This window comes from Primulina tabacum, chromosome 11 (genome assembly GCF_025594145.1).
Source record: "Primulina tabacum isolate GXHZ01 chromosome 11, ASM2559414v2, whole genome shotgun sequence".
In the NCBI taxonomy this organism is placed as follows: Eukaryota; Viridiplantae; Streptophyta; class Magnoliopsida; order Lamiales; family Gesneriaceae; genus Primulina; species Primulina tabacum.
The window spans coordinates 3,349,957-3,374,415 of record NC_134560.1 but is presented as its reverse complement, the minus strand read 5'-3'; the positions used below and the strand labels follow the sequence as shown (position 1 = coordinate 3,374,415).

The 24,459-nt window shown below is 35.3% G+C and overlaps 2 protein-coding genes across 6 annotated transcripts; both read right to left on the bottom strand.

Annotated features, from left to right (window-relative positions):
- Positions 1 to 9,563: 9,563 nt before the first annotated feature.
- Positions 9,564 to 23,079, bottom strand: LOC142518410 (zinc finger BED domain-containing protein RICESLEEPER 1-like). Of its 5 annotated transcripts, none has more exons than XR_012813543.1 (5): positions 22,852 to 23,079; positions 20,172 to 22,289; positions 20,016 to 20,081; positions 19,726 to 19,914; positions 9,698 to 9,801 (listed from the first exon to the last, which is right to left on the bottom strand). XR_012813543.1 is itself a non-coding variant. In XM_075621193.1 (4 exons), exons 2-3 carry the CDS (start codon positions 22,159 to 22,161, stop codon positions 20,029 to 20,031), a joined length of 2,043 nt encoding a protein of 680 aa, XP_075477308.1. In that variant the 5' UTR covers positions 22,162 to 22,195; positions 22,852 to 23,078; the 3' UTR covers positions 9,564 to 9,582; positions 20,016 to 20,028. The 5 variants fall into 5 exon arrangements, 2 of the variants coding, with proteins under 2 accessions (XP_075477308.1, XP_075477307.1); XR_012813544.1 differs by having other exon boundaries at positions 20,172 to 22,226; XR_012813542.1 differs by having other exon boundaries at positions 20,172 to 22,195; positions 22,852 to 23,078.
- On the bottom strand, positions 15,419 to 18,788 carry LOC142518500 (uncharacterized). Its single transcript, XM_075621284.1, has 4 exons — positions 16,655 to 18,788; positions 16,524 to 16,585; positions 16,389 to 16,479; positions 15,419 to 15,744 (listed from the first exon to the last, which is right to left on the bottom strand). Exons 1-4 carry the CDS (start codon positions 18,786 to 18,788, stop codon positions 15,419 to 15,421), a joined length of 2,613 nt encoding a protein of 870 aa, XP_075477399.1.
- Positions 23,080 to 24,459: the final 1,380 nt, after the last annotated feature.

Genomic DNA, 24,459 nt, shown 5'->3' with positions numbered 1-24,459 from the left:
TCACCGCCATGCAGATGGAAACAAAAAGACTTTACTTCCAAAAAAGATTATTTTTTTTACGTCCTAAATCTTTATCGCTGACAGTTAAATAGCTCAAAACCTGGGGGCTATTGTTTACCAATTACAAGAGAGAAAAGAGCCAACTTTCTGCTTTTGCGTGTGCTTGGCAATTGACTCATCATCCATGAGTCAATTATATGCATTTCTACGATAACGGTGGTGCTCCAGCTGTAATTAATTTAATCGCGTAGATTTATCATCCATGGAACGCTCGCACAGAGACGGCCTTTTTGCCAGCGGGTCCTATTTTACTTCGAACAAGGATATAGATTTATAAGAATTATAGAGCTTCAATCGAATCGCTTACATCTTGAGATACAAAATCACTGTCTAATATTTTTCGAAGTTCAAAATGTAATTTCATTCAATTAAACTTTTTTCTTCACAAGTACATATGAATTTTATGAATACATTAACCCAATTCTTTATCACACTTGAAAAAATAGTTAAGTTCGGAAGTCAACCACATGAAGCAATAAAAAAGGGGTGAAGGTAGTAATAAAATAGGAATAAATTGTCAGTGCAAAAGTTTCCGCATGTTACTGTCAACTTAAGTTTTCTTTTTTCTCTTCTTCCAGAAGTTAATAGATATGAGATCAATTGTACGTGAAACGTCGTTTAAGAAACTGGCTGATTTAGAAACGATGAATGGTCATGAAATTACGGTCCATAAAGGAATTCAAGCAAGTGCACACAGAATTCACGTGAATGACAAGGTCATACGTCTCAGTCGTATGCTAAATTCGGTGTTTCATATTTTATTATGATGTATTCATACTCAAATTCAAATCAATATAACAAAGAATTGAAAATTAAAAGGACATTTTGCGAAGATAAAAATTCACATACAAATTTTGGTTTACCATTGCCCAAAAAGGAAAAAGAAAACAAAATGATAAATGAACATCTAAATTCTCTAGTAGCTATCGATTATCGAACAACACGGGAAAATCGATACTCCCACCACATAAAATAATCACAAATTTTGATAGAAATGCTGACAAATTTTTCTTTCAAAACATAATACTGTCTTCACAATAACTCATGGCCCCCCTAGCAGTCTTTATGAGCTAAACTATTCAACAGTAATTAAAAAGTTAAAGATGAAGAGAAACATAAATATTTAGAATTTTTTTTTTAGATTTCCATACCCATTTAGTAAGTGGGAATTCTTTCAGCTTTTGATTTGTGGACGAAATTTGATCCTGATACTTATACACAGACAGTGACAGCTTGCTACGAATAAAAAGTGGACTTCAGTAATTGTTACAAACAAATTATATCCCAGAATGACCATGTTTCGAGGACGTAGATACATGCAATGTGCATTTGAATCTTCGAATCTAGCTCATGAATACAATACAGCGACTATGCTAGGTGACAGGAGTTCTTACAAAACAAAACAAAACAAAAGGCAAAGTCATAATCCATGGGAAGGATGGTTAAATGGAAAATAGCATATAAAGCACAAGCGTGAATACTTCTATACGAACAGCTGTAGCTACCATTTGAGAAAAGTTACGCGGATATAACGAACCTATGGCCGAAGTTCAACTTACGCAGAACAATCTTTGGTCCATATAAAGCCACATAAATATGTTATGTTTAACAAAATGATCTATCTGTAATATATGGTTTTATTTTCAAAAAAAATGGACCTATATATTCGAACTCGTTTAGGCTCTAGAAATGAAGGCTGATGGCGTTCTTCACATATTGTGAGGGCTTATGCGTACCATAAAAGGATAGAGAAATTGTGTGGAGACTTCAAAAAGTTACCAATTCGCGAAGGTGAACGTACGGATGCTACGTTTAATAACATCAAGGAAGTGTCTGGTTTTATTTTTGGTATTTAGAGACAATGTTTTTTGTAAATATTTTTTGATAATGTATTGAATAATGTGATATACTTAATTTTATTTTCAGGAGGAAAAATTATAGAATATAATATTATTTTGGATTTTGTTGGGTTATTTAATTTCTATTGTTTTGTAGAATACGTCAGATTTTTAAAATGTAGTGCATGTACAATATTAAAATAGAACATATATATATATACATATATATATATTTATTTATTTATATTTCAAAAGAATTTTTAAACCTATATATTTTTCAAAAGAATAGAATTTTATTTTATTTCAGGAGACGTATAATACTTTGTGGAACGCACCCAAACAAAATCCCAGCCCTTTTATCAGATTTCACAAGAATAGGATATCATTATCCTAGTGACCTGCCTACTTTTGCATTATGATGCAGCTTAAGAATCAAGAAAATGGAGGAAAAATCTTATCTAAGCTTGATTCATCGACAAGCATCTTGAAATGGATCTATTCTAAGGGACCCCTCGTGTACTTTTTGTTCTTTTTCCTGCCAAGCAAAGTGAGGTGGAGAAATATTTTATTCGTGCACTAGATTACTTGAATACCAATAAAATGTATGTTACGACTTACGGGGTACAAAAAGAAGCAGACGGGAGTGCCTTATTCATAGAAATAATCCTAAAATCAAAATTCGTACTTGAGAAAATATCTGAATGTGTGGTCTTAGGCTTTGGCGGGCAAACTGTTAATGATGATTTTGAGGAGATGGAAAACCTTGAAATTCAGAGAAGTGTTCGACCTTTTCATCGCTTTCATTTTTGTTGAAGTAACGCTATTGCCACAATAATATATATGTGGCTGGCAAGAAGTCATCAGACTGTTTCCGAAGGGCTACGATTCTTCACGAATCTATGCTACTCTGGGGAACCCTTACTTTGGTTTCAAAAGTTTAAAGTTGTTGCTTCATAGATCTGTGAAATTAAGTCTTTAATGGGATTTCACTGATCCAATAATCAAGATTACACACAGGCAGAACATATTCTATTTCCATCATTTGGTTGTAAAAACTCAAGAGGACAGAGCCATTCCAATCGACATTCTTCAGGTCGACATTCCCGAGCTTGTATGTGCTCATTCTCATATTTACCTTATGGAACCAAAGTTTTCTTAAAATTCGTCTATGATCGGGCAATCCTTGAGAATACTTAAATGTGTGTATTTAACTATCCTCTAGCAAATTCGTGTATCCTGCTTCATGTCTTTTTCTTGCCTGCCTTAATCTCACACATTACATGGGTGGTGGCTAGATCAACTCGGCTTTAGAGAAAATTCATTGCATTTAAAACATAATTGATAGCTCCACAATTTTTCACAAAATTTAACATGATCACTTCAAACAAAACCCCACACCCGAAAAAAACAAAAAGAAAGATCTAAATTCAGTTGAATAAAAAGCTATTCTATCACAATATTGTGACAGCAAAGAATTGCACCTTATGGCAGAGTGTAAAACCTTAACATCCACGCACAGGTTATGTTTTCTAACTCAGACTTGAGTATTTTAGATAGGAAATTCCTCTAACCCATTTGTATCGCCAAAAGAAAAAAGATACTGAGTAGATCCCTAGCTTACAATAAACTGATGACCATTTAAGTTTTCCTACCTATTGCAGAAGGTAATCTACAAACAGAAACACCACTACTCAGCAACAGCAACAGCAACAATATAATACTCTCAGTCAATTCCAAACTGATACAAACTCTAAGCAAACCAAAAGCTAAATCCGATCGCAACTCCGTGAAACAACAATTCAAACGGGAACAAGCATTCATCAAACCACCAATCAGACAATTTCAAGCGCGCAAAAAACAACAAACGATCATGTTCTATTTTCAGAGGTACCAATTGATCGCGGTGCGTGAATACAAAAATAAGCAATGAAAACTGACCAGAAATGAGAGAAATGCTGACGTCAGGCGTCCGTTCGCCTCTGTCAGTTGCAGTGGCTTTTGGCCTGGGCAGAAGGCGTAGAGGTCTCGAGAAGAAAGCGAGAAAAGGATCGAATCAAAAGGTTCGCTTTAAAATATGTGTGTGATGCGCGTACATATATATATCTAAAGGTTGGGAGTGTGCATCTATCCCATGCCAGAGATAGTGAAAGACAACTGTACCTGCGTTGCCCAATCATTTGGAGGGAATTTATTCCCCAACTTCCTTATTTCAAAATTATTATTATTTTTTGCATTTACCACTCGAAATGATTAGTATTGTATTTATGACATAATATTTTTAAATTTTGAAATCACTTGAAGATCTCTATTATTTAGGGGGTTTTCACTTTAAAAAAAAAAGTTTTTTTTTTTACCTGAAATTTTGTTTTTTGGATAATGAGAAACCAAAGGGAAAATAGGAAGAATGATCTTTGTCAAACTTCATTTTTAGAATTGATTCTCCGGAATGATTTTAATATATTCAAATGTATAGAGAGGTGGTTTATTAAAAATCGTTCTATTAAAAAAATATTTGAACAATATTATTTTGTTAGCTACATTGAACTCAAAGTCCCTATCATTCAGTGTGGATTGGGTAAATCATCGAGCTTTACACAGCGCCCTCTAAACCACACCAACAAACTTTGTGTGATAGGCTTGGTCGAAAAATGTTGGTAGGAAAAATCAAATTTGTGACCATTTGGTAACAGGTCATAACACAGTTTTTTTCGTTTTTGCTTCTGCTTGAATATATTTAAATGCACACGGGAGTGTCATTTAAAAAAAATTTATTTGACCAAGATTATTTTTTTAGTTGCCTAGAATCCATTAATAGTTCAGTGCTTACTAGTAGCACGTGGCCAGTATACTAGGCCAACAAATTTTGTGCGATAGACTTGACCTATAAAATGTCAATAGAAAAAATAGAATTTATGATCATTTGACCACAAGTCTTAACACAGATATTTGTATTTGTTTTTTTGCTTATGCTCATTTTAATTCGAATCCATAAGTTGGTCTCATGTTGATTCTGAATCTTTAAAAGTGATTACGTTATTTTGGTAAATAAATGAAAACTTTTCTTGATATTTACACCTTTAATATTTTTTTCTAATCCAAAACTATGTTTTACATTCATACAATTATATCTTTTGCAAAGAGTCGAATAAGTCTGTTTTTGATATTTTAATTAAAAACTAATATTACCATAACTTATTTACTAAATACTTACCTTAATTTTTTTGTCTTCTTTTCAGTTTTTCACTTTTATTTTTAAATATTATTCATTTTTTCATAATTTATAATCGCTTCTATCATAAAACATATATTTTTACAAACACTCACTTATCGTGGTTTGTATATTTAGTATTAAAGTATACTTAATCGGTATGAAAAAAATATTATCCCAGATAGATTTAAATAGATCTCATTTATAAAATTTCTAGGAAAAAAATTTATTTATGGACTTCTGACAATTTTCCATCGAGCTTTGCGCGCCCACAATGCTCGTTCAACTTTTTTTCTTTCAACCTCTCGTCTTTTCTTAAACAACCTTCTCTTGGATCCTCCGGGCAAGAAAATCATTCACAAAAGTAGCTCATTCAAAATATATTTCATATGTTAGATAATACACCTACATAACATATATCAAGTTTCATTGATGATGATCAATCTCTGGGATATTTCCTTGCAAGATGTTATTGAATATTGGATATTCGTACAACACATTAATATCATTATTACGTGAACTGGCGACACCAAAGAATGTATGTCGGATCCATAAGTCTTGAGACGTGACCGCTTTAAGCACGGTTGTTGGTGACCCATGACCTGCTGTAAACTGGTCTTTCCTAACAACTGGACAGTTTTTCCATTCTCAGTGCATGCAACCAAGGCTGCACAACAATCAGCATTCGGCCTTCTAAAGTACCAATCAAATAGTTCTCAACCACATATCCAGAGAACTTGAAAAGAAACTTGATACCAGTTAATTCACCCATACGTAGGTACTCATCAAGATGGTCGACATGGACTTCATAAGCCAATTGACGAATCGCAGTCACACATTGTTAGTGGTGACGAGCATTTTCTTCTCGCGGCATCGTCCCTCTGCTAAAAATACGATGAATGACTCTCAAGTGCATCCACTATACGAAAGAATAACTCTCTTCGCATTCGAAATCGTCTTCAAAATATTTGATCTTGATACACCAGGTTTGTGGATAAATAATCATTGAGGAGCCTCACATGCTCGACTTCACAATTTTTTTGAATGAAACTTCTTCTTCGCCGCATCCCGTTATTACATCGGTATGTTTCAACTATTTGTTGGTTTTGTTGTAATATCAATGACATTAGTTCTTTCTCTGGATGATCCTTGATCATCAGCTTCAACTTGGACTTCGTTTTCATTTGTCAAACTAGAGCTAGAGTTGGTGCTACTGGAATATTACTTTTTTTTTGGAGGAAACGAATTCAAGTCTATGTGTTTTCCAAATGGCATATAAATTGTAGAGCACTTATATATTCTTTTTGTGAACGACTATATTCTAACGACTACTTTGCAACAATTATATTTGAAACGACTACTTTGCAATGGTTATATTAATTGACCGGAATTATATTAATTGAAATAAAAATTACATTAACAGAAAAATATTATAATTGAAAGTCACAATAACTGAAAATTACATATTTCATCTCTCCTTGATATCTTGACATAGACGTTTCTAGATGATAAGTTGCTCATCTGTCATTTGTGAAGCATCTTTTGAAAGTATTGTGTATTCATTTTGTTGAACTTTGCCTCTGACAACTTTTGCTTTGATTTTCTCTACTTCAAGTTGTTTTTGTTTTATTTCAACTTCAACCTTTTTAATGCTTGTATAGCAATTTTATTTTGTCTTTCCATATCTTTTTGTTTCCTTCTTGCTCATTCAACGAGTTCTTTCTTCGTTTAAGCGTACGTGCGTACTTGAATGAGGTGTTGCTTACCTACGACTCTGAGCTCCTCGCCTTCTGCGTGCCAACAAGTTGATCAATGGAATGTGGAGTACACATTAGACGCTCTTTTACGATTCTCCACGTATGCTCGAGATTAAATATAACATCATTATTTTTCTTGTGATATTACTCATAAGCAAGCCATAATATATCATCATCATTGTGGCCGCTATGATACGCACTATATATACTCAATCCCATAATATACTCAATCCCACTAAGGATCCTCTTCCTCAAGCTCTCTCCATGTCGATCGCTTTCTCCTACTCTCAACGCCAGAATCCATCTTTTCCAAATCTGCGAGTTCAATTGGAGATTTATGGTAGGACAATTGAGTTTACGGGACAAAAGTTGAAGGAAACATTTCATTTTCCATCGGATATGTAAAAAATCATAACGGTTGCATGTGGATTAGATAGAATTATATGGTGGATATGAGTTAAATGGAAAATTTGTTGGAATTTGTGAATTTTGAAAAAAAATCTCAGTTATTTTCATCTATTTCGTGAAAATAGAATTATAGAATAAATATTAAAAATAAAATTGAGATGATGAAAACAGTAGAGGTGATATTTTTTGAATAATTTATGATATAAAATAATGTGTTTGGATTATTGAAATAATTTATGGAAGATAACGAGTATTCATATATGAAAATTCTGATTTTTTTAAAATCAAAATAACCAGTAATTAGCCGTTTAAATTTATTTTTAAAATTTCAACCGATCAGAATTTATTTTGCAATAAAATATTTTAAAAATAATTCAATCATTTTAAAAAAATTAAAATAAGAACAATTTTTTAAAAAAAAAAAGTTAAAAGAAGACATGTGGGGTGAGCCAACACTGTGTCCAACTTCACGCCACGCGCCGGAACGAAATTTGTTAGACATTTTTGTTTAAACTTAGGCTTCCAAACATATGAACGCCTCAACTAAAAGTTGGTTTGTGAGTGAGTAATTAACAGCCACTCACAACTAATACATGAGTTTGAACACAACATGACTTTGAATTCATAGAAAACTGATTCAATTGGTCTCCGACAAGATGTAATCGAATCCAATGAGTTGACACATAAACGGCCCTTTTGCTTTAGATCAACCTCAACCTTTGTATTTGTTTCGCGACATGCATGTCTACTCCAGGTGCAGTATAGTACTCTTTGGATCAATATGGATCCTACATGAAAGATCGAAGGTCGTGACCTTTTGGATGTATTACAGTCGACAAAGCATAGCATAGCCTTAGCCGTTGAATTGGTGTGAGTGGAGCCCATTATTCGAATTTTGGTGAACATAATCATCGGGTGAAAGACAAAATAAAGAATTGTCCAAGAAAGTGTGACATCTAAGTTGTAGAATTATTATTATACGTGCATGAAACATGTTATTATCCCATGTGGATGTGTATGTGGTGGAAAATCGATGACTTTCTTTCTGCTCAGATTTTCTTTCGCATGTGGCTGTATATGGTGGAAAAATGCAGATTTTCTCTCTGCTCAGATTTTCTCTCATGCATGCAAATTTCTTGTGTCAGAGGTGTACAACAATAAATCAGAGAATTTTGATTTTTTTTTTTTTTTGAAGCCATTTGAAACTAATCTAAATTTATCTTACTTACCAAAATTTAAATTATCCTGATCTCATTTTTATTTTCTTTTTAAATTTTTTTTTAAAATCTCTAAGTATAGTAAACGCAACATAATATTATTTGAAAATCTTAAATGCTGCTCTACCATATTTAAAAATCAAATAAAAGTTTCCATTAATGAGCACTTACAGTAACTTTTATTTTTTTCCTTTCCAAAAACTTTGTACGCTTTTTAAAAATAAAAAATAAAAAACCCATTTTTTCAAACTAGATATTCATAAACCTCGAAAACAATACCAATTAAATAAATATTTAAATAATCAGTGATGAAATCTGACCAACTCCACTGATGCCTAGCCTAGTGTGCTCTGATCAATGGTTATCGAGGTCTTCAACTACATTCTTATTTTCAACTTTCGCGTACTCCGAATTTGAAAACTTCTTCACGCTGCTCCCAATTGTTCAGCTGCACTCCCGGTCGAGATATACCAACTTGTAGGGATGTAAACGAATCAAATCGTTTGTGAGCTATTCGAAGCTCGATTCGATAAAAGTTCGTTTGAGCTTGTTTAATGATGCTAAGATAAACAAACCAAACTCAAGCTTTACAGTATTCGACTCGTTAGCTCGTGAAGATGTTCGTTGGTAAGTTCATGAGTAATCTTTTAGATGAAAAAATAATAGTTTTGGTAATTGATTTATTGATTTTGCATATTATTTATGAAATATATAGAAAAATCTATTAAATTTATTTATTATAATAAATTTACTAATTTTAATAAGAATAATATATTTTTTTTATATATATAATTTACTTTTTAATTAATTTAATGAAAATTTAAATGTATAATTCATATTTATTAAGCTTGTTTAGGCTCGATAAACGCTTGAATAAGCTCATGAGCCATGCATATATTCGTTAAATAAAGCTCGAGCTCGACTCGATTATAAACGAACCAAGCTCAAACATTCAAGAATTCGGCTCGGTTCGACTCGATTACATCCCTACCCACATGAAATCTCCATTCTTTTTATTTTTGAAATAAAAAGTGATACTGACAATAAGGTTGAATACATCCTCTATGGTCTATATACCACATTTACTTTCTAGCCTGCAATTCGTGGCAGTAAAATTTGATAAATTCCATTTCTAGTTGGTATATGTTTCAGTACATTCACAATTATTGTTCTCTTCACATCTAAATCTAAGGTCCAAACACAGGCCAATGACGAACTACTGCATACAAAGCCATATTTGCAGGCGCATACGAACAAGATAAAGCATAATATACATCTCCCCCTTTCCTGAAAACTTATGGCATTTGAAAGTTCTGTTTTCACAGTGTATGTGTGAGTTGAGAGTGAGTGTTGTGTGTATCAGAATATAGGTGTTGTGCGTAGGTGTTGTAACACCCACGACAACATGCAGCGGAAATTATGATTTTAACACACCTACACGTAGCTGGAATAATGATAATAATACGAGATACGAGATGTAAATTATGCACAAGTATAAAATACTTGTGCGGTGCCTCAGGGCAAAATAATTCACTAGAAAAACTTGTAAGTTTACAAAAACCAATACTAGTGAAAGAATAAAACAACTCCCTTATTAAGGCGAGTAACAAATTGCATCCAAAACCTCTAACAAACCGTATAACCAAAATACATAGGATGCATCAACTGAGAAGTGAAAAAAATCTTCAAAACTCCACACACTAATCAACACGGTGATTAGGTGTTGTCTTCGGATGTTGGCAGCACTTCACAGCAACAAGTTATCAATCACGAGATGGCTTCAATCAGAAAACCTTTTCTTCGTACAAATGCATCTCTGTCTCTCCGAAAGTTTTTGCTCTGTATCGTCACTCTCTCACACTTTTGTTTCTTCTCCTTTGAGTCCTATTTAACATAGAAAAACCAATTTCATTAGGAAACAAACTCTTTTTAAAACAAGGATAATATCTTAAAGATATTGTGATATCATATCTTAAAGATATTATGATATCATATCTTAAAGATATTACGAGTCATATCAAAATATAGTCTTATATCACATATTGAATTTATAAGAGATCATATCATCAATTTCGAGATTATCCTCATGTCTAGAAAGGCAAAATATTAAAGATAAAAAAGAAAAATATATCAAGGAATAAAATTCCTTTCAATCTCCCCCTTTTTGCCTTTCTGGACAAAACAACCCAAAAATGGTTGTACATCTCAGCTCCCCCTGAGTTAGCAAATCAGTGACTCAGCCAACTTTAGTTGACTCCCCCTGAATTCTATCGTTAAGCCTTCCCCTGATGAAAAATACAGTTCACACAGGTGTTGTATGTTAGATGTTGCAACATTCAGATCATAACACCGAAATAGTTCATTAATCAGGAGAGACAAAGATCAGAGAGAATAAAAGGACAACTAAAATACTAAAATCATCAAGAGAGAAAAAAAAAACTCAAAATCTCATTATCCTTCGTTACTGCCATCATCATCAGCCATTTTTGCTCAACTGGTTCCAGCTATATCTGTATCTACTCCCCCTTTTTGTCCAGAATGGGCACTTTCACCCAGCAGAAGCTCATAGTCAGCCACTTGATTTTCATAATGTTCAATGGTTTTCTTGGCATTTTCAATCTGTTGTCGACCATAGGCAATCTGAGCTTGAATGTAGGAGATAGACAGTGGGACATAACCAGTAGGAGGAACATCTATAGGTGGCTGTTCAGCTGTCTCAGGCACATGTTCAGATGTTGTATCATCAGTGTTGCCAACATCCGGAGCAACACTGGAAGTCACCCACGGCAGATCAATCTGTCTGTTGCCTTTGAAATACACAGGAGAAATCTTCAGGGAGTCTCTAACAAGGCAGAGATCTTCATCAATGTCCCTAATGAACCCTTGAGACTCCAAGATCCCGTAGATCAGTGAGGGATATGGTAGCTTAGTCTTCTTGAAGTCCCCTTCAGCATATTGTAATGCTGTCCTGAACACCAACCTCCCAAAATTAAAGGCCCTTCCAGTGCCAATATTAAACAAAACCAGGGCTTCAGATCTGGTCACAGTGGTGGAATTTGTTGACGGGGTCCAATTCCAAATGGAGGTCTTATGTAGGACAGAGTAGAAGGACGTGAGATTAGCAGCGCTCAGCTTCTTGGGATAGTCGGGGAATACTTGGATCACACCTCCGGTGAGCACAGAGGTGACAGCATGTATGTCAAGATCCTCGTCAGCCTCCTCAAGATCCGGAGTGTTGTAGAATTCATTGATCACCGACGGGAAGAACTTGTAGATATGATCCCGAACAAACACTCTCCCATACTTCACCGATTCCTCATGTCCAACACTGCGCAGAAGATTACAGTAGAATTCTAACACCGCACGGCGACAGTAGGGCATAACAGTGGTGACTGTGGATAGCAACTTTCTGTTTTTGAGAAACTCAACCAGGTTGTATTTCCCATAGGCAGTGACATCAATATTTTTCTCCTCAACCAACTCTCTCTGAACAAACAGCGGCCATAATGCCAAGGGATCCTCAGAATAAAATTTGGGGGAAAAAGACTTACTCACATCATAGTCAGCAGAGTCAATGTTGTGCTCGGTGTTGTCAACATCCACCTCAACACCGGCAGCAACATCAGTAGCATCATCTTCAGAAGACTCGCTAGATTCAGAGTCAATGTCCTCAGATGCATCATCACCTTGTTCCTCAGATTCAAAGTCAGATACAGACGATGAGGAGGAGTCATCAGAGGCACCAGGCCGGTTTTGCTCGAATTCCTTCATCATTTCTGAGTCAGGTTCATTCTCCTTAGCCATTTGTTTTCGGGCGGCCTTATCTTCTTTGAGCTGAGCAAGAAACTCTGCCAAAGATTGTTCATCATCTTCAGGTTCACCAGGAGATTGTTCTTCTGCAGCTTCATGAGAATCCGTGAATGGGTTTGGCTTTTGACTACCAGAAATAGAACCAGATTCCTTAGCAGCAATAGTTGGTTTGGGGCGAGCCACCAACTCAAAATCATCATCATTGGAGTCATCTCCAGATGAGAAATCAGGGTCCAGAATAAATGGGACGGTGGATGCCCTTGGTTTCTTGGTAGGGACAAAGTCAGGATCGAACCCTGCTTGTCTCTTTGACTTTACGGCGCATAGGAGCAGGGGGAAAGGCTCTATTCACGGCCTCAAAATTTGGGGGATTCTCGACAGTGATTTCGTTCCCAGGTTCACCAGGAGCGATCATTTCCAGCGGGATTGGTTCTTCTGGTACACCGACAATTTCCATGCCCACAACATCGGTTGCGGCTGTGGGTGTTGTGTCAGGTGATTTGTCGCCCATGCTCGCAGCCATTTCACTCCTAATGTCTTGAGGATCAAAGCCAGCCATCTGCGAAATAGAGAATAGCAAAGTAGGGAAGTTCGAAGAAGACAGAAATTTACGAAGAACACAGATACTTTTGCGCGAAAAAGAAAACAAATAGTTAGGGTATGAGAGATTTTAGAATATGAGGGAAAATAGTAAGCCGTAAAGTTGTTCCTTATTTATCCCTAAATATTTAAGCACACCTCTCCAACGGTAACATTCTGAACCAGTGTACTTATTATTTCAAGTAACCAGTCAGCAATAGATCGAATTAACCCCACAAACAATTAGCAATCAAGATATTTCAAAATTACGTTGGTTAGGGTGTTCTTCGAATTTCATGAATCAAAAACTGGTAGCCCACTGGACATGATGAATTCACAAAACAACAGTATGAATGACTTAAATTTATGCCTAAAGTATTATCAAAAATGAAATGCACACGCATGTGATCAAACTGTGATCAGTCTGTACTTAGGTGTTGGCAACACCTCTTGGCAACACTCACAAGTTGGACTCAAACTTTCTTGAACATTTTTAATTCAGACATGGTAGCTCCCACTCTAGAAGAACGGTCTTCATAGAACTCTTCTAGGTAGCTTTTTCCATCTGTATTTTGACTTAGAAGTGGTAGCTCACACACTAGAAGAACGGTCTTCATTGGACTCCTCTAGGTAGCTTTTTCCATTTTCTTCTAAACATTTTTTTTTGTTCTATTTTATTCTCTTTTCTATTTTTCACCATATTGCTCAAGAATTTTCTAAGTCATTATCTACATTGGACAAGATCATGTGGTACACGATCATCCTCAACAGCTTTATGACTTAGATTGAGCACACACCATTCTTTGGAGAATGTTGATGGAAAGTTTGATTCACAACTGAGAGCACGCCATTCAGTATCCTAAACTTGTACAGGCTTCACACAAAGCAGGATGTATGCAATATGTCTAGCATCCTAAAAATAAAATGCACATGCATACTGGGTGTTGTCCACAGGTGTTGTAACACCGAGGACAACATCCGTGAGTGATCATTTTGTACACAAGCTGAGAGACTTCCTAAGATTGAAAAATCTCTCAAAATCCAATGGTTTTGTAAAGATATCAGCCAGTTGGTTCTCTGTTCCAACAAATTCCATTCGAATTGTACCCTTATCAACCAAATCTTGAATAAAATGATGTCTAATGTCTATGTGTTTCGTTCGAGAGTGTTGTACTGGATTTTTTGAAATATCAATTGCACTTGAATTGTCACAGTATACAATTAAGGTGTCACTGTTGAAACCATAGTCTTTAATCATTTGATTCATCCACAAAAGTTGTGAACAACAGCTAGCAGCTGCAACATATTCAGATTCAGCAGTGGACAGAGATACACAATTTTGCTTTTTACTATACCATGACACCAAATTGTTACCAAGATAAAAACACCCACCCGTGGTACTTTTCCTATCATCTAAGTTTCCAGCCCAGTCAGCATCACTAAAGCCCACTAAATTGGTGTTTGTTTCTTTGGTGTACCATAAACCTAAGTCAACTGTTCCAGATATATATCGCAAAATTCTTTTGACAGCCTTTATATGATGACTTTAGGATCAGCCTGGTACCTAGCACACAAACAAACACTAAACATGATGTCGGGACGACTTGCACTTAAGTAAAGAAGACTGCCTATGATGCTGCGATACTGGGTGTTGTCAACACCTGCAGCAACATCGTCTTTGGACAATTTTTCAGTCGACCCCATTGGTGTTTTCATGTGTTTAGTGTTCTCGGTAGAAAATTTCTTCACCAAATTCTTGGCATACTTGGATTGACATAGAAAGATACCATCATGCATTTGTTTAATTTGCAATCCAAGAAAGAAACTTAATTCTCCTACCATGCTCATTTCAAATGTGGTAGACATGCATTTAACAAATTCATCGACATGATTTTGAGAAGAAGCACAAAAAATGATGTCATCCACATAAATTTGACACACAAGAATATCATGCTTCGATTTTTGAATAAAAAGGGTTTTATCAACCTCACCTCGTTTGAAGCCTAAGTCAAGCAGATATTCAGTAAGCCTTCCATACCATGCTCTTGGAGCTTGTTTAAGTCCATAGAGTGCTTTATTCAACTTGTAGACATGGTTCGGGTGGTGTGGATCTTCAAATCCTTTAGGTTGGCTTACATAAGCTTCTTCTTTCAAGATGTCATTCAAAAAGGCACTTTTCACATCCATTTGATATAATTTTATGTCCATATAACATGCAATAGCAAGTAAAAGTCTAACCGATTCAATCCGGGCAACATGGGCAAACGTTTCATCAAAATCAATTCCTTCAATTTGAGTATACCCTTGAGCCACTAGCCTAGCTTTATTTCTCACAACAATTCCAGATTCATCAGTTTTGTTTTTAAAGATCCATTTGGTTCCAATAACATTCACATTATCGGGTCTGGAAACCAAATCTCACACATCATTCCTAACAAATTGTTCAAGTTCCTCATGCATTGCATCAACCCAAAATTCATCTTTTAAGGCTTCATTTATATTTTTGGGTTCCATGAGTGAAACAAAACAAGACTGACTTACTTAAGAGTATACAGAAGTCATGCATACTAGTCCCATCATTTTGCGATAGTCTACCTTCTCCTTTCTTCTCGTTTGCATTCCTCCAAATGTTTCTCCAATGATCTGAGATGATGGATGATTTTTCTGAACCTTGCTGGGAATATCAATCTCTTCATTGATTACACTGTCATCATTCTCAGTATACTTTCCTAGTTCATCATTTGATTCTGCTAGTGCAGGTGTTGTCTCCGGTGTTACAACACCGGGTGCAACATCTGTGTTAGGCAGTGTCTCACTTTCGTTCAGCAGCCCAGCAATATCATCCTCGATTGTTTTTCCCGTTAGATCTGCAAGATCATCAAAAACAACGTTAATAGACTCCATAGTCGTTCTTGTTCTCATATTATACACGCGATAGACACGACTATTAGATGAATAACCAACGAATAAACATTTGTCACTTTTAGAGTCAAACTTTGCAAGATGGTCTCGGTCATTCAAAACATAACATACACACCCAAAGACATGAAAATACTTAAGGTTCGGCCTCTTTCCCATGATGATTTCATAGGATGTCATAGTAGAACCACTCCTTTAGTACACACGATTTGAAATATGACATGCTGTGTTCAAGGCCTCGGCCCAAAATCTCTTTGAAATATTCTTTGAACTTAACATGACCCTAGCCATTTCTTGCAGTGTCCTATTCTTCCTTTCAGCTATTCCATTTTGTTGAGGAGTCTTAGGGGCCGAAAATTCATGAGTTATCCCTCTCTTTTCACAAAATGATATAAATTGTGAGTTTTCAAATTCTTTACCATGGTCAGTCCTTATCTTAAAAACCCTCAGATTATGTAGATTAGTAATCTTAGCATGTAATTTCTTGAAAACATCAAATGTATCGGACTCATAAGATCCATGTGCAAGAGTTCAAGACACCGTGTTGTCCCAAAGTGTTGCAACACTTGATGGGGAACACGTGTTTGCTTACCCTTTTGACATGCACCACAAACATACGGAATTCCAGAGGATAAATTAGGCATACCTCTCACAGCATCGTACTTACCAAGATTCTTTAATGTCTTGAAGTTTGCATTTCCCAATTTTTGATGCCACATTCACTCACCTTTGAATGATTGCATACTAAGTCTTCTCCAAGTTGATAGCAATTATCAGCAGACCTTGTACCTGTCAAAATACGAGTATTAGAATTATTAAACACTTCACAATTGTCTTTATCAAACTTAACATGCAAACCGTCATCACAAAGTTGACTTATGCTTATTAAGTTTGAGTTAAGCCCTTCGACATAAAGCACATTGTGTAGATTAGGCAGTCCATCAACATTCAAGGTTCCTTTGCCAGCAATTCTTCCTTTAGCACCACCACCATATGTCACATGACCACTCATCAGTTCAACATAGTCAATCAAATGGTCTTTAGAACCTGTCATGTGGCGCGAACAGCCACTGTCAAAGTACCATATTCCTGCAATGTTAGTCTTTAATGAAGTATAAATAACGGAACATTGAATCTTAGCCTTTGGTACCCAAACCCTTTTTACCGTCGGTTTTCTGTTGGCAGTGTTGCGTCGGGTGTTATACAACACCTGTTCTGATTCCCATCTCGTGTAATCATCTCTCAGTTTAAAGCAGTAGGGTTTGATATGACCAGGTCTAAAACAATAGTGGCAGATAAAGTGGCGTTTTCTGGATTTGGACTTCTTGGTAGATATTTGCCTTTTAGATGGAGCACCTTTTTCAGTTTGTGTAGCATTTGAGGTTTCAACACTTCCTTTGATAAAATCAGTTGGTTTTCTCTCAGTATTGGAAGATTCTCCAATTTCGAACAGACTGTTCGGATAACCAAGTCCAGCTTTGTCATTTTGTATAATCATCAAAAGTGAATCAAGTTTGGATGAACTTGAATTCATCTTGGCAAAAATCTGAGTTGCTTCTCCAAGTTCCTCTTTGACTTTGCATAATTCCAAATCTTTCTTGCTTAAGATTACTTCAAGTCGTGAAATTTGTGACTTTAACTCAGCATTCTCTTTGGAGAGAATTGCATTTCCTTTAGTTCTTTTGATCCAGTCTTCATATAATTCTTCGTACATCGTCTGCACACTTTCTAGAGTGACTTCATCATCATCTACCTCTTGAGTTTCAGACTGACTTGTCTCCGCAAGGGTTGTAGATTTAAGACATACTGAATTCGAAGAGGTGTTGCGGCCAGGTATTGCAACACCTATGGCAACACCCAAAGGATTGATTTGCATCGAGCGTTTTTCCTTGATCACAGAAGATAACGATGTGTGATTTTCAGATTCACTTGATCCTTGATCATCATCAGACTCTTCATCACTCAAAGTGACAGCAATGTCTTTGTTTCTTCGAAGTCGATTGGCACACTCATTGGCATAGTGTCCAAATCCAGAACACTCTCTGCATTGTACTGAGTCCAAATTTCTGACATTTGATTGGATTTGCAATTCAGTTTTTGGTCGAAATTGTCCTTTCATAGGAGTAAACTTTTGAGCTTTTGCAGAAGTGGTGATATTGGGCAACACAGATTTTTGTCCAATTTTCTTCTTCTCTCTCATTTTCTTCAAGTAATCACCGAATTTTTTAGTAATTAGAGAGATAGAATCTTCACCTAAATCAGATTCATTCACTTCTTTAGATATTTGAAGGATTTCATCATAAGAGTCAGTTGAAACTTCAAGGGCTATTGTCTTCCCTTTATCCTTCTTTTGTAAATCAAGATTCATCTCAAAAGTTCTGAGGGAACTCATTAATTCATCCAGGTTGATTGTTGAAGTGTCTTTAGATTCTTCAATTGCACAAACTTTGACATTAAATTTCTCAGGTAGAGATCTTAAAACTTTGTTCACCAATCTTTCATTGGACATGGGATCTCCAAGACTGTGAGCTTCATTAGAAAGTTGTCTCAACCGGCTATCATACTCAAGAATAGACTCCTTGTCCTCCATTCTCAAACTTTCGAACTTTGATGTCACCATCCTTAGCCTAGTCTTACGCACACTTGCGGATCCTTCACAGTGCTTCTGGAGTATCTCCCAAGCATCTTTGGCGCATACACAAGTGGTGATTAAATTAAACATCCTTGTGTCAACAGATGAAAATATAGCATTGAGAGCCTTGGAATTAAAGTTTGAAGTTTGCACTTCATCGACAGTCCATGTACTTTCAGGTTTGAGCCGTGTGTCTCCATCAGCATCCTCGAGTTTTGGTGGACTCCAACCATCAAGTACACGTTGCCAAGCTCTTTCTTCAATGGATTTAATAAAAACCCTCATCTTTACTTTCCACAATGCATAGTTTGATCCATCCAACACGGGAGGCCTAAAAACAGTATTTGTTGATCCTTCCATAATTCCTTTTCACTCTGAAAACAAAACAAAACAAAACAAAACAGGATCTCACTTAGTAGCGTCAAGTGGAAGCTCTGATACCAATTGGAAGTTCTGTTTCCACAGTGTATGTGTGAGTTGAGAGTGAGTGTTGTGTGTATCAGAATGTAGGTGTTGTGCGTAAGTGTTGTAACACCCACGACAACATGCAGCGGAAATTATGATTTTAACACACCTACACGTAGCTGGAATAATGATAATAATACGAGATACGAGATGTAAATTATGCACAAGTATAAAATACTTGTGCGGTGCCTCAGGGCAAAATAATTCACTAGAAAAACTTGTAAGTTTATAAAAACCAATACTAGTGAAAGAATAAAACAACTCCCTTATTAAGGCGAGTAACAAATTGCATCCAAAACCTCTAACAAACCGTATAACCAAAATACATAGGATGCATCAACTGAGAAGTGAAAAAAATCTTCAAAACTCCACACACTAATCAACACGGTGATTAGGTGTTGTCTTCGGATGTTGGCAGCACTTCACAGCAACAAGTTATCAATCACGAGATGGCTTCAATCAGAAAACCTTTTCTTCGTACAAATGCATCTCTGTCTCTCCGAAAGTTTTTGCTCTGTATCGTCACTCTCTCACACTTTTGTTTCTTCTCCTTTGAGTCCTATTTAACATAGAAAAACCAATTTCATTAGGAAACAAACTCTTTTTAAAACAAGGATAATATCTTAAAGATATTGTGATATATCTAAGATATGATATCATATCTTAAAGATATTACGAGTCATATCAAAATATAGTCTTATATCACATATTGAATTTATAAGAGATCATATCATCAATTTCGAGATTATCCTCATGTCTAGAAATACAAAATATTAAAGATAAAAAAAAGAAATATATCAAGGAATAAAATTTCTTTCAGCATTGTTAATACAAACGAGTGATACATAAACTGTCAGTCTAATTCAAATCAAGATTTGCATTTACCCTAACCAATGCCCTCAAGTTTTACAAGAAAAATACCAAGTCGTTAGAGAAGAAAAGCAACTTCATGCAGTCCATTATGACAATATCTCTGCTAAAAGTGGAAGAGATGGCATGATTCTCTTCACCGTCAAACAATCTACACAAGAAATCAAGAATAAACGGATACTACAAATTCAGAATTTCGCCCGTGATGGCGTTCGGAAATATAAAAGTAAAAACAGAAGTAATGAACCATACCATTTATTGAACATCAACTTGTTTCCACGGAAAGTGGTAATGGAGAACTGCTCAAAGTTACAGTGACTGTAGGACAAAGAAAAAGGTTTATTTATTACTCGGGACAGCAAAGAGAAAGAAGATATTGTAACATAATAAATATGGAAATTTCAAAACCTTCTGGTTCCATCTTTAACCAATCTTGCCCACACATTAAAGCTTCTCTAATATCAGGATTTGCAGCACCGTGATACTGATCAAGCACTCTGCCAATGTTGCTGAATGCTACATCTGGTCCAAGAGTGGACACAGGAATACCAAGAACATCGCGTGCCATCATTGATAAGATAGGATACCTTGGAGTGTGAACTTTCCACCAATTCAGTATGCAGAAATCGTAATTACGAGGAAAGACAGGCTCATCTAAATACTTGTCGAGATCTGATGCCGTGCTCTGACTCTGTGATGTTTCATACAGGAACTTGTCAAAGCCCTTGAGTTTGTCTCTAGTACCATTGCTAGTACTGGGCATACTGCCACCAGGCCTGGCTGAATCTTCCTCGAACAAAGTTAAGCGCATTGAGTACTCATTGAAAACTTCCCTAAGGCCGTCAGAAACTTCTTTGATGCGATCTGGAGCATTAGTTCCATAAATCTGTCTATAATAGTACTCGACCAACTTCATCTTAAAACGAGGATCCAAAACTGCGGATATGGCTAAAGCGAAGCTGCATTTCCTCCAATACCAGTCAAATTTTTCCTTCATCTTCAGGGCCACGGAACTAAGAAAATCATCAGGGTTCTTACTCCACTCAATCAACTGAATGTGCATATCACATATCTCTGGGAAAAAAATGTTCGAAGTAGGACATCTGTTCCCCATAAAAACATTTGTAAACTCAAAGAGAAATTTCAAGTAACCTACAATAGAACAAGCCCATCCCCACTCTTTCTCAGATAAAGCCATTGAGTATGCAGGATCATGCTCTTGCATAATACAAAGAGCACCTTTGTATTCTATTGATGCATCAAGCATCATATATGTTGAATTCCACAGCCCTGGACGGTCAAGAATTAATCGCTTGTCACTGTTGATGCCTACTTGGTGAGCAATTTCGTTAAATTTTACAAGGATTGCTTGTTCACTTTCAATGTGCCTTATACTCTCTCGAATTTTACTTGTCACGTCCCGGAATTCTTCCATGACCTCTTGGGCAGTGGATTTCAAAAGATGTATAATGCATCGCATGTCAAATAACTCTCCATTCTTTAGAAGAAGTCTATTTTGAGATAACCAATCTTTAATCCTGAAAACCATAACTTCATAAGCCCAGCAATCATCAAATGTCATTGAAAACAGCTTATGGTCAATAACCCAGTCTGTCAAACACTTAATAATAACTTCTGAAAGTGTATCATCAGTGTGAGATGGATCTAATGAAACAAAGTTAAGCATCCTCTTCTGCAGCACCCAGTCCTCATCAACGTAGTTGGCTGTCAAGCATATACACTCAGAACTCTCAGGTGAACCCCACATATCAACTGAAAGGTTTATTCTACCATGTATTTGATGAATGGACTCGTATACCTTCTGTTTCTTCTTCCCATAGATTGTCATACAGTCAAGTTCAATGGCATTGCTATTAAATTCAAACATGGGTCGTAGGTTCTTGACGAATATCTTGAATCCAACATGATCCACCATGGCCAAGGGATAACCGTGTATCATAATCATTCGAGCAAGATCCAACCAACTACGCTCTTGATCAAACCTAATACTTCTTAGACTGATTGATTGATTAATTTCATCTTTCATTTGTTCCTGCTCATACTTGAGAGGAATAGGACTTAAAATTTCATCTTTTATTTTCCCTTCTTCATAGTTGATAGTTGCGAGACCAAGATTGCTTTGACCAAGAGTACCTTCTTTTCTCTTCTTCTTGGCGGAAAGTATTTGAGAAACATCATAATTGGATCTCTTCAGGCATCGCACCAAATGATTTCTTAAATGAGTCGTACCACTGTTACTGGATCCACTCAATTTCTTTTTGCAGTGGAGACAAACAGCATATTGAGCGTCAGCCTTTCTCACTCTTTCAAAGTGATTCCACACCACAGAAGTCAACCTTTTTGTTTTCTTGGCAGGGATCTCATTTGTTACTTCCATGAAACGGGCTTTGTACCAGAAATATCTATTTCATCTGGCATCAATTTTGAGATGAGCTTCAGTCACTGTCGATCTCATTTTAGAGAAGACGGAAATTTTAAAGAACTTTACTTCCTCTTTAATAATAACTGAAATGAATAAAATAGCGGAGCTTTCCACTCAACACCTCGCACCGAATGCATAAAAAAACAGTAGTTCTATTGCGTGATGCATTTTTTTCATTAAAAAATATATATTTTTTCATGGAGCCTTCACAAAAACTTTTGTGGAAAAAAAAAGGGTATAAAGATCGTCAATTGCGATTGAAGCCGAATCAATGAAGATTCTCTAACATAACAAATCCACAAGCGCGCATGCACACAAAGGTGAGCACATAGGTAGTAAAACTAATAATTTTTCACTTAACCAGTTCCGGCCATATGCGATTCAGGAGTTACATTCCGTTATTTTTTTCCCAAATAAAAATCACATTCCTTCGATTAATTTGATCCAAAAACAAGACAACTCCAAATAAATTCATGCACTATAGCACCGAATCAAATAAAAATTATGAACAAATCTTCCCAAGTAAGCCGCAGAAACGGAAAACAATTCGAACGTTGAGAATAATAAAAGAACACGAAAAGTATTAGATCCGGATCCACGTAAAGTGAATTCGGGTCGGGCCAAACATGTAAGGCGTAATCGTACCTGCTGGTGATATTCCGGCTTATGGCGAATTAAGCGGCGGAGTCCGATGGGAGAGGATCCGAAACAGGTTAAAAGGCTAGGGTTTGGAATATTTGTTCAGATATGGACTTCGGATTTGATTGAAACCAATTTCTCTTTTGGTAATTACACCCCAAAAAACTGGATCCGCTTTATTTGTCGAAATTTGCCACTGACGTAAACCCGAGTTTATCAATCGGGTTGGGTCAAAGGTTTGGAGTATAAAATACCATTAATGTTTGCTTTCCTTATTTAGTAACATTTTGATTATTATAAAATGTCGAGAAAATTATATTTTTAGTTTTGTAATTTTGATTGTGTATGTTGTTAAATTTTAATTTTAATATGTTATTTTTTTAATAACAATTTTAGTTTTTTTTTAATCGAGAGTGTTATCGTTTTATTGATTTCACGTAATAGAAAAAAACTAAAATGGTAGAAAAAACATAAGTAACGTACTAAAATCGAAATTTTACAAAATAAATAATCAAAATGGCAAATAAACAAAATATACATGACCAAAAAAATTTTCCATAAATACACAACGACTATAAATTTTCTTTTTGAAAAAACAACTACGAATTTGATATTTTAAAATTTTGACATAATTTTCTACTATCACAAATAAATATATAAAATAACAAAAAGTTTATAAAAATTTCTTTAGGGATATATAAAATTTTAGTTAACTTTTTATTCTACAAGATACATAAAATATTGGGATGTACAAATTTTATTAATATTACATAACGATAAAAAAAATATTTATGTTTATTATAAAATTTAATTAAATTATATTATTATTATACATGAATAAGATAATAAATTATGACTCTAATCATTCATAAAATTTAAATCGAATATTAAATACAACAAAGATACGTGATCATTTGACGAGTTATCATTCGCATCAAATTTTGTCTGAAGTATAGAAGCAAATGATTAGCATGATATTTTCATTTTCATATACCTTAAATACAATTATTAAAAAAAAGATATTTCAACTAAAAGTTATTTAAAGATAATAAATATTTGGCACATAGAAAGTACTACATTAAATTTGCTCATTTAATACGTAGATGCAACCACCCAGCACACAGAATCTATGTAAAAATTTGTGTGAGACGGTCTCATGGATCGTATTTTGTGAGACAGATTTCTTATTTGGTTCATCCATGAAAAATTATTATTTTTTATTGTGAATATCGGTAGGGTTGACCCGTCTCACAGATAAAGATTCGTGATATCGTCTCATAAGAGACCTATTCTTGAATATATTGTATTAAATAATTCAGTAATATGGATTTTTTGATATGAAAAATTAATAATAATAAACCAACGTGAATTTTATAAACCATAAAAAAATATAAATGATATTTATTTTAATAATAAATATTTATATATTTTGAGGTGATATGCACACGCAACGCCACACGAGCTTATTTGGCTAACCGACTCACTGACACCCACACACGAATCAAAATATAAGTTATACAATAATGCACTAAAACAATCTAAAACGTGAATATTAAATATTGCACAAAATTTGATCTCAAAGTTTTTTTATTTAATTATAATATTTAACAAATT